General features: G+C 30.5%; 1 protein-coding gene and 1 long non-coding RNA gene across 5 annotated transcripts; both read right to left on the minus strand.

Annotated features, from left to right (window-relative positions):
• Positions 1-185: 185 nt before the first annotated feature.
• On the minus strand, positions 186-3368 carry LOC109183460. 4 transcript variants are annotated; one of them, XR_002054548.1, is made up of 4 exons: positions 3053-3368; positions 2623-2959; positions 1724-1779; positions 186-566 (listed from the first exon to the last, which is right to left on the minus strand). It is a non-coding gene; the product is annotated as an uncharacterized LOC109183460 (long non-coding RNA). The 4 variants fall into 4 exon arrangements; XR_002054549.1 differs by having other exon boundaries at positions 2589-2959; XR_002054551.1 differs by having other exon boundaries at positions 2573-2959.
• A 1878-nt stretch (positions 3369-5246) lies between these two features.
• Positions 5247-10746, minus strand: LOC109183508. Its single transcript, XM_019333613.1, has 2 exons — positions 10585-10746; positions 5247-5902 (listed from the first exon to the last, which is right to left on the minus strand). The coding sequence occupies exons 1-2, from the start codon at positions 10614-10616 to the stop codon at positions 5356-5358; spliced, it is 579 nt and encodes a 192-aa protein (XP_019189158.1). The 5' UTR covers positions 10617-10746; the 3' UTR covers positions 5247-5355.
• Between the last annotated feature and the right edge of the window lie 1125 nt (positions 10747-11871).

The following is an 11871-nucleotide window of genomic DNA, read 5'->3' on the forward strand; positions in this document are numbered from 1 at the left end:
TCTCGGAGCAGTGGTTCTACCACCAACAGCCATCGACACCCACCTAGGAGCCATTCATCCAATCAAAAATTTTGGGATAGTAGCGGAATGATTAGTGTGGAAATCCTATCCTATCCTATATATAAAAGAGTCAGATCTTTTTGGGTCCAATTCCCGCCCACAAAAATCGGTGACGTTTGGTTTTGGTTTTTTTTTTTTTTTTTTTTTTTGCTGCTTGGCCAATCAAATTAATGTATACTGCTGCCCATCCGACTTCAGAAACCTATGTTGTCAGGCCTTATTTGTAGGGGAGTGGCCTATTGTCTGTTTACAGAGTTGCCGTGTGATTTCAACCAAACTGGGTATGGGAGTGGTGTACTCTTGGCAGTCCTCAATTCCACGCTTATATATATAGATATATAGAAGATACATGTTTGGAGACTTCAACCTCTACTCAAATACAAACTGAAAAAAACATATTTCATATTTCTACGATCAAAGAAGAAGATGTACGGGCAGTTTATTGTTGGTGCCGCTTCATCCTCAACAGACCACAAAGGTGTGCTGAAGTATGTTGTCACTGAAACCTGGAGATGAAAACACATTAGTCAAGAGTGTGTGTTTGCAGTTTACTATTAGCCATTTGTCATGGTAATGTAATTTTTTTTTTTTTAAATTTTAATTTCTTCTGTGATACTCATGGTATGTTGGTGTTTTTTCATTGAAAAAAAAACAGATATATATATATATATATATATATATATATATATATATATATATATATATATATAATGCATAGACATAATCTGACTAAAGTATAGATTACATACTTGAAAATATTTGATTGTTACTTTGAAAATACAAATGCCATTAATGGAACCTTGAAAATATTTTATATGTATTTGCTTTCTTGATTCAGAAAACCAAAAAATTGTATCAAAAACTAAAACTAAATAACATACTAAAAAAAGCATCAGAGCACTTAATCAGAAAGCAAAAAATACTTGAATCAGAAACAAAAAAGAAAAAAAAATGTTTAAAATTAATTAGAACACTTTAATCAAGAAAAAAGGGCATCACACTCTTTTATCATCACTTGCATGTAATTTTAGATGTTACTATTTGGATTTTGGAACTTATAAGTCTAGAGTATAGTATTTGTGTTATTGATGGTATGTATATATATGTATATAGATGATAAGTTTTTATTTTTATTTTTATTTTTATTGTATTTGTTCTCTTGATATGGTTTCTGATGAACTCCTAATAATAAGCTTATTATACACCAGTTGTATAAGAAGACAATAACTAAAAAAAAAAAAAAAAGGTTTCAGACTCTTTTATCAGCATTTGCATCTAATTGTAGATTGTTAGTAATTGAATTAAAAAATGTAATCATGAAACAAAAACGATGTACTATGTGCTTGAGTAGACTACAAGTTACACACTAACGGATACACACAACATTTTTACTTTACCCCTATATCTAGCCCTACTAGCATGCAGTAACATTGAGTACCCTATTGTAATCCTTGATAGTGGCTTTTGAGTTCTCTAGAAGTTGATATCTATATATATGGCATTTAAGAGAGGAACATGTCTAATGTAAATTCATTTGGAGGGAAAAACTTTTCAAAGTGAATAGTTAACAAATGCAGGCAAAATGAAAATGTTGAACGGGTCAACAAGCACATGTGGAAAGAGAAAACACAATGATGAAGATAAATGTACAATAGAAACATACCTATTGTTTTAAATTCAATCTTTGTTCCTGTTTTGCTTTGGATATGTGTCTCAATTCTGCACCATATTTATAAAACAATTCTCTTAGTACTAGAAAGAAACATGCATGCTGATTAGAAGTTAATATAATGAATAAAGCTTAGTTATTGAATTTGATTTGCATAGTAAATAGTATACAAGTTTAGTTCTTTTATTTTCATTTTCTTAAATTCATATTTAGTGTCATTATTTACTGCTCATTACAATTATTTATCCTTAAACTATTTTTATCTTTCTTAGCATTCTAGGCTTTAAATTTTTTTTCCTTCTTGTGTGATTTAATTTTTACTTAAAATTGTTTTTTTTTTTTTTAACTTACATATATAGTATTAAAAATTTATGAAGTTTTTAGTCTTTTAGATTCTTAAACTGTCAAAGTTCTTTTGTTGAATTCATGCCTATGCTAAAATGTAATTTTATATATATATATATATATATAATGTATGTGTACGTGCAAAAGAATAGCTAACAATTAAAAAAAAAAAAGATTTTTACCTGTTTTTTTGTTTGTGTCTATTTTTGGTGGTTCTACCAATTAATAATTTTTTCAATCAATGAGCAATGTTTAATATTGTGATTTTTGAAGGAAACCTGAATAAAAATAGTGTAAATAATATATTTTTCAGTCCAAATCATAAACCCTAACTTTTTTTTTTTAAATGTTAGATTTTACCTTTCAAATCATAAACCCCAACAAATTCATAATTTTTTTTTTTTTTTATATTTTCCCTTGCGTAGTAATAAATTAAATGAACAAATATAATAGCTAAAATTCACCCAAAACGATATTTCAAACAATAGCACGAACGACCAGATCGGAGTAATACTCAGCAGAAACCAACAGAAAATCGGAAGAACAACAGATGAACAGGAGCTCTGATGTGGTTAACGAGCGAGGAGCTACACTGGTTCTCTCCGACCTCATGTCTGTGGTGTCTCTGGGTGTACTCTTCCTCCACACTGGTCCTTCTATCGCCGCCGAGCATGCTGACCGTCATCCGGTGCCGGAAAATCTAGAACTGTTTGACGGTGGGAAGTGCAGTGAAAGGTGGGATGAATCAAAAGTCAGAGGAGAAAAAGAGTCACCGCCATTTGATGAGGAAAAGGAAGCCCCATTGGCTGAACGGTCCAAAATGATTCGCTAGCTTTCTGTCTCATCAACATCCTCCATCTTCCTCTTGCTTTTTCTTTCCATTTACTAATACAGTGAGCAGACAAAAAAAAATAGAAATTAGGAGGTTGGGGAAAAAATAAATTGGTGCAGGCAGATAAGAATATTCTGGAAACAAACCTCTACCACCTCGCCGGAGAAAAAAATGAAACCATCGGTAGAAGGAAGCAAGAAGGTGTGTAGGGAGGGCTGTGATTGTTAAATTGGTAGAGAGGAGACGATGTAGCAGTTCTCGGACAGAAACAAAGTGAACAATGACTAGGCAGAGAAGATATTCAGACAGGGGTAGTGATGCTGCCTGTTGATAGATTTAGGGTTTGGATTTTGTTTATAATATGTGAGCTGAAATGGGTTTGTAATGTGATTTGTTTTGGGCTTTTGATTTGGACCAAAGAAACAAAATATTATATATTTAAATGTATGTATACTTTGGCCCAGATATTTTTTTTTTGTTTTAAGTAAATAATTATATTTTAAATGTTATGATTTTTATCTTTTTTTTTTTTTTTTTTTTTTTTTTTTAGAATGAAAATGTAAAGAAATTATATTTTTAATGCTATAATTTTTTATCATTTTTTTTGCTTGGAATGAAAATGTTAAGTATGAATTTGTTTTATAAGTGGTAAAATCACTATACTTGGATGATCACAAATAACCTCGAATGACCATATATAACATTAACACTTTTTAGTAATTATCCATCAGAAATATTAATTATTATTTTAATTACATAATTTTATAAATGTACAAATCTCATATTTGCTTTTTTTATATATGAAATTTAATAACATTAATATTTTTAATAACATAACATGATTTTAATATTTTAAATATTTAGTCCGTGCATCGCACGGGTGACATACTAGTTATATCTAATATATTGGGCTTTTTGTGGGAACCAGATACTAGTTTTTTAGCGTAATGAGCCATTGAGTTACTATCTTGGTTTGATAGGGCATAGAGGATGTAAATAACGGTAATTTAGTGACTTGCAGACACGGTCAAATTTCAGTCTGCACAAAGAATTTTCCTATTTTGGATATAATTCTTACGTTGTTGCTGTCAAGTTTCGAACCTTGGTCTCTAGTGTCTTGTGGGTGGGGTATGGGTTGTGGGGGCGGAGGGAATTTTGCCATTTGTGGGTAAGTAGCTATCCAAGTGTCTTATGACCCCAATAATAATATTGAAAGAAGATATTCATATTTGAAATTCACCTCAACCATTCACCCCTTCGCATTTCAACTTTATCTTCCTTCGGAATATCTAAGTGCGCTGACAAATGTCCCTATAATGGCTTTATCTTGCAATCTCTTCATAACAGCCAAACTATGTTCAAAAACCAACGGATGTATTATATCGCAACTCTCTAATATTAACTTTGTTCAATATTAGTCACTTTCATTTTTTTTTTTTTTTTGAGAAGATTCACTTTTATTTTTAATCATTGACAGTGAAGTTAACCATTTTTATTTTCTCAAAATTTTAAAATAAATCATATCTAGTTCAAAATGTCTTAAATATTCTCATGTCATGAATGACAAATTATAATGAAAATGAGAGCATTTTGGACATTTTAATTCAGATTGGATCTTTTAATTTTTTTTTTGTTTTTGGAAAAAGGGTCAAATAGGTCATCGAACTTAACTTAAAAGTCAATTAGGCCCCTAAACTTTTTAAAGGTGCAATTACACCCCTCAACAATTCATTTAAGTGAAATGAAGCCCAAAAACAAATTAATGACCTGCTATCACAGGTCATTAGGGTTCAGGCCACCTTCCGGCGAATTTTCCGGCAAAAAAAAAAAAAAAAAATTGACCGGCGAAATTTCCGACAAAAAAAAAAAAAAAGTGACCAGCGAAATTTTCGGCAAATCCGGGTCAGTTGCTGGTCACTTTTTTTGCCGAAAAATTCGCCGGAAGGTGGCCTGAACCCTAATGACCTGTGATAGCAGGTCATTAACTTGTTTTTGGGCTTCATTGCACCTAAATGAATTGTTGATGGGTGTAATTCCACCTTTAAAAGTTTAGGGGCCTAATTGACTTTTAAGCTAAAGTTCGAGGGCCTATTTGACCCTTTTCCTTTTTTTTTTTTTTTTTTTTTTTTTTTTTTTTAGGAATCAAAAAGTAATTGTATTGATAAATCTTGAATAAAAATAAAAATAAAAATATCTATATAGTTGAAGAATCCAAATATTGTACTCCGTATTGATTGCATCAAAATGAAAGAGGTTAGAAAATATCATTGAATTCACTTACCATGGTACATTTTACAACTTACCATACTCGATCAAGTGGCATAAACTAAAGCACCCACAAAAACCAAACCCCGATTCCAATTGCCCCAATGAAGAAACTTTGAGTTTAGATACCCTCAACTGAATTGGCACATTTTATGCAACCTAAGTACAAGTAATATAATTAAACTCAATCACATTCCTCCTCAGCCAAAATCATTCTACTTAGAGGACTAGGCCCAAGCTTTCTCCTTTTTATGGAACTTCTTCTCCTAATAGCTTCCATCTGGTTCCTCCTCCTAACTTGCCACATTGCTTCTTCTTCAACAACAAATCTCCTCATAAGAACATCATCCGTCAAGGATTTTCCTCGAAAAATTCTCCTTCCCTCCATGCTGATCCTCGCGCTCGGAACCCTAGTTTGGTCTTTTGATGTTGGGGGAGTAATCATTGGCTTTGTTCTTGGATAACTGTTACTTCTCCTCGGGGGGACTTCAGCCGGGAAGACTTCTGTGTATGAAGAAATGGGTGCACATAAACAAACCCTAGTGAAAGAAGTTGCCACCTTCAAGGAGGTGCATTTTCTTAGCTTGTGTCTATTGGAATTAGAGTTGGAAATCTGTGATGATTTTGAGAGTGTTCTCCATAATGTAGCATTTGTTGTTGGAATTTCAGATGGCTTTGCAAAGGCTTTCCATAATGATGCCATGTCCATTGCCTTTTGATACCAAGGTTTCCTAGAAAACATATATATTAAGCAAGAGGGGCATCAAATACATGTAAACAAATCAATGATATTCTTAGTTTCTCATAGTATAATACTCTTAGAATTTGTTAATACACAATTGTCTAATTTTTTCTTAAGTGACTAAATTTAGGAAAACTATACCATGGACCAGAGTTTAACTTGTATTGTGAACCCTCGTCCAAAATGACAGATTATGTGTCTTACAAGTTAAAATTTTATGTGCTTTCAACTAATGGATTATGTGCCTAATAAATTGAAAGTATATAATATTTTAATTGCAGACATATAATTTATTAACTGCAAACATAAATTATGTACCTACTACAATTAACATATTATGTATCTGTAGTTAACATATTATGTTCTTGCAGTTAATAAATTATGTGACTGCAATTAACATATTATGTACCTTAAATTTATTTATAGGCACATAATCTATTAATTGAAAGCACATAATATGTTAACTGCAGACACATTATATAATGTTGTTTTGAATTGGGGTCAACAATGCAAGATGGACCTTGGTCCATGGTATAACAATTGCTAAATTTATTCAAATTAAAAGACATGGACCAAATTTCATAAAATGTAATAATTAAGGGATTAAAAATTTTATATTTAAAAAATAAAAATACACAATAAAATTAAAATTTCGTTTCTTAGAGTAGATATTGTGAAATAATTGTATTAAGTATATGCAGTTTTTACATATAAAGTATTAGGTTTAATAATTGGAAGCCACTCTTAGGTTCTTATCATTTAAACACATTTTGACAGAGGTTTAGATTCTTTATGCTGAAAATGTTTGAGAAAATATAGAACAGATACTTACTTGTAAAGAATTATGAGTATTTTTATTGTTTTTCTTAAAGAACACATTTTGACTGATGCATATGAACTAGTAAATGAATGTCCAACTTCACTCTTGCGTATGCATAACCAGAGTTCAATTTGAAATAAGAACAACAACAACAAAACTTTTAAGAATTATTTAAAAAAAAAAAAATGTTTTTCCTTGTTCTAGTGCTCAAGGCGTATATAGTTATTCCTAGACTTAAATATGATAGGTACACTCTATGGTATTATTGTTAATTGTATTTTAAAATTTGAGTTATTTACACAAATGTCATCATGTCTTTTATTCTCACCTTGCTTTAAAGTCATTAGTTAGGATTTTTCATATCGACATCATACTCTTCATGCAATAGTGGTTTTATTTGATACAAATCATAATCTCCCTAACTCTGTCTCATTTTATGTGTTTGATTTGGTTAACAAAACTTATAATGATTTATAATAACGAAGCTAATGAAGGCGGCAGATTAGACTCAATGGGTTAAGAAATTAAAGAATGGGGTGCGAATTGGGCTAGGATTAAAGGTTGGGGGTATGGGCTAGGCTAATGAGCAAAATTTAGGAGTTGATTGCAAAGGCTGAGGAAATGTGCAATCATTATTGCATGGAACATGGTCTACACATAAAAAGTACATTTTTAATATACTAAGAGTATATTATTTATGTACGTAAGGTACATTTTTGAAAATACATTTTTAATATATTAAGGGTACATTATTTTATATAATGTACCTTCAGTACAAAATAATGTACTTTTAATATATTAAAAATATACCTAATATTAATGGTCCACACAATAATTTACCGAAAATGTGATACAAAGTGCGAATAAGCGGAAATCTTAGAGTTGAAGTGCAAACACTAGATGACGGGGTACAAAGTGCAAAGGGGTGGATAGTTTAGGGGGTTAGAGTGCAAATGATGAGAATAAGGGATAAAAAAAATGCTATAGGGCGGAGAAATTTGAAGGGCACCTACAACTTACGTTCTATATTATCTAATTGTGTTTTTTGCCCAATTTAGCCCCAGATATAGAGTTTTGTGATAGGCCCAATCTAATAAAACCGGCAATTTATATCGTGCATCAAGGCGCGCATTAAATTGCATTGTGCGCCCTGATGCAAAGCGACGTCGTTTCACATAATTGTATAAACAAATACACATAATTGTATAAATAAACATATATAACTGTATAAAAAATACACATAATTGTATAAATAAATACACATAATCACGTCAACTCCCTACCGCACCTCCAAAACGACGTCGTTTTGGGAGGCGCGGGGTGCACTGCACTTTGCGCCATGGTGCAGGGTGTAACGATTGAATAAAACCATGAGTTATATTCACTCTTTAAAGTTAATTTCTACTTTTTAATTTTTTTTTTATTTGTGTATCATTATTGCATTGAATTTTGTTTTCTTTCTATATCCCATTTTCTATATCTTATTTTGATTAATAAGACTTAACTTAAATTATTTAATTAATTTAACTTTTTAGTAACTTACTTTAGTTTTGATAAATAAAAATTATATATTTAAAAGAGTTTTTAAATATATAATTTTTATTTATCAAAAGTCAAAACTAAAGTAAGTTACTAAAAAGTTAAAAATATAAAAAGATGTTAAAGAGAATAAGTAAAACTGGTAATTCGAGATAAAGAGTGTATTTATTACCGTTTAATTTGTTTTAAAATCATAATGGGTGTACCAATTCAATCATTAGTAAACAATAAATATACGCTTAATAAGTGTTTGGGAGAGTGATTATATTAATATTATAAGAGGTGATAATAGCATTTCGCCTCATGTATTTTTTTTTTTTTTGGCGTTGTAACTAATCCTCTCACTGAATTGTAGGCATATCTATTTGGTGAGATAACTGGTTTGAAGATTTAAGATTGCTCCATACCTAAAGTCAAATATCAAACCTTTATTGGTTAAGGATGGATGGATCGTTTCCACTCAATCACACACCCATATTTCTCCTCATGTATTTGTGTATTACTAAAAATGTGGTCCACACACAAATATACGAAGGGTATATCTGGTATGTAGTGAGATTCTATTCAGTAAAGTGCAAAGTATAATAATGATTCTAAAAGGAAAATACTATGTGTACTCCCATTTTGTACTCTCAATTTATATTTCCACTGACAAAATTTTGATGTAGACATTTGTATTGGGACCACATGAAAAAAGTAGCTTATCAGAATGCGCTACATCATGGAGTAAAATTTAGGGAGTAAGATTTGAGAGTCTATATAGTAGAATTTATTCTAAAAATTGGACAGTTAACAGAACAGGAATGCAGGTTTTTTTTAACGGGGTTTTATAAAAAAGATGTTTTTGCACTTTTAGTCCATGTATTTTGTAGAACTCTATTTCCAATCCTACTAGGAGTACAAAAGTAAACCATTAATTATTTTATAATGAATGATAGTTCTAATTTCGATTAGGAAAATACTTGGTGTACTCCCATTTTAAACTCCCAACTTATACTCCCTCTCACATGCTCTTGATGTAGACATTTTTCTGTGGATCCACATGATGAAAATAACCAATCCTGCTTTGCCACCTCAGGGAGTATAAATGAGGGAGTAGAATTTGAGAGTTTATGTAGTAGAACTCTTTAGATTATATAATATTAATTATCTAGCAAACACAATTCAACCAAAATAAGAAGCCCAAACAAAAAATACAAATAAAAAAGAAAAATTAAATTATGTGCAAACATTCTAGTTATATGATGAGGACTGCTTTTATTTATTTATTTATTTATTTTTGTAAAATGTCATGTAAAAATTGTAACCCGTCTTAAAAAAAAAAAAAAAAATTAGAATCAAATGTATGATGAAGAATATATCATAAGTTACTATAAACAATATTGCTATGCAGGCAAAAGCTAACTACTATGGATCATCATTAAAGAGAAACATATTGTAAAACAACATAACCACAAATCAACTTTCTATGTATATATATATATATATATAAAAAGAGTTAATTCCATTTTTTGTCATAAATTTATAGGTGGTAGTCCACTTTTAGTCCTTTTTTTTTTTCAAAACATTCATTTTTTGGTCATAGTATTATTGTGGTATGATCACTTTTTGTTATCTATCAACAAAACAGTTTAAATTTTGTTAAATATAATGGCTTTCGGTCTTCAATTATAAATTTTTTCAAAAAAAAAAAAACATAAAAAACATAGCCGGTGAACCTAGTTTGTATAAAAAGATCGAAATGTCCTTGTATTTAACAACTTTTCAACGATTTTGTTTATGGATGACCAAAAATGGTCATGCCACAATAAATAATACTAGGATCAAATGAGAATGTTCTGATAATAAAGACTAAAAGTAGACTATCACCTATAAATCTAGGACCAAATTAAAAATGAAATTAACTCTAAAAAACAATTAAATTAATCATTCAGATTTCAGACAATGAAACTATCATAAACTTTGACCACCTTATTCACTTCCTATTTATCATTATATAAAATATTGATGATATTGTGTGATGCAGCATTATATTATATTATTTTGCCTCAAATCAACATGCTAAACTTCATGTTTTGTCTTCCCTTTCAGAATGATGAGATCTGAGATTTTACAAATTTTAAGACTGATTTTTTAACATTGAATATCGAGAATATATATAAAATTTATCAACTCAAAGATTGATATTCTTTTAAATTGTACGTTGAAGACTGTAAAATTAAGGTAATTACAAACTAAACACAATCAAGATTTAGAATACTAAATTATATTATTGAAATTAAGGTAAAATAATATAATAATAATAATGTTACCTTGCTTGTGAAGAGGTGTGTGGATCTTGCATGAACAAAGGAGACAAAATAGCCAAAGTGAGATGCAGAGAAGAAGAAGAAGAAGAAGAAGAAGAAGAAGAAGAAGAAGAAGAAGAAGAAGAAGAAGAAGAAAGCTCATCTGGGAATAGAAGAAGAAATGATCCAATGAAATGCACCTTTTGAGTTGAATTAGAGGTAGAGATTAGTAATTAAGTCTAAAAGAAAGATATGGCCCAGCAGGAATATAATGTGTTTCTTTTTCTCTTTATTTTATTTTATTTATTTATTTATTATTATTTTTCTTCTTTCTTTATAACATATATATCTTTACCTTTTGCTTTGGCAGGCATGATTCCCATTAATGTTCAAAATTCAAAGGCCCAAAGTAAATCTGTTGCTTTTTAACAAAATTACCAACTTGACCCTACTCACCCTAACTGGCAAATTTTTTTTTTTATACACCATGGCCCATACAGCTTTGTGGATCATGAATAAAATGTACATTTTTAATATATCAAAAGTACATTATTTATGTATTGAATGTACATGATTTGATAGTATACAAAATAGTGTATCTTTAGCAGTCAAATAATGTACATTAAAAATGTACCTTTTATTTATAGTCTACACAACTATTTGGACCATGATTCATGAAATAATGATTGACACTAGGTAGTCTGCATGGGCAGTTCATTGGTTACGGATGCGAAGTTTGGGAAGAATGATCAGGGATCAAGTTTCACTAGTGGCAGTGTAGGAGCAATCTCTCAAAGTGAGGGGGCTCCTTGTACGCAGTAAGTAAAGGTTTAGCTCTTATTTTTAGTTAAGTTACTATGATTTATATTCTCTCAAATGCTCTGTCGAGCAGGAGTTTGATTCGACCTTTTAGGGAAGAATGATTAACACTAAGGTAGCTAGGAGCTAATGATGTTGTACAATTGCAAACTATATATATATATATATATATATATATATATATATATATGAAGAGTTGAATGACAAAATTGACTTCTTTTCACTACTCAGCTTGGGCTTGTAATGATAGGGATGCATGCACTTTCTACCATGCTATGATTGTGTGTATGTAACAGACTAACATCAGTTGGGGCACTTATTTTTGTACTAAAAGCTAAGCCTGCAGGTTTTACCTCTACTAATTGTGGCTTTGAACAATCATTGTGTGATATAATAATAAGCACCGCCAGATTTTAGGCTGTGCAAGCTAGGCTACCGCACAGGGCCCTCAATTTTAGGGGGCTCCAAATTTTAAAAGCTCAATATTTAATA

The sequence above is a fragment of the Ipomoea nil genome, unplaced genomic scaffold (genome assembly GCF_001879475.1).
Source record: "Ipomoea nil cultivar Tokyo-kokei standard unplaced genomic scaffold, Asagao_1.1 scaffold1129, whole genome shotgun sequence".
Lineage (NCBI taxonomy): Eukaryota > Viridiplantae > Streptophyta > Magnoliopsida > Solanales > Convolvulaceae > Ipomoea > Ipomoea nil.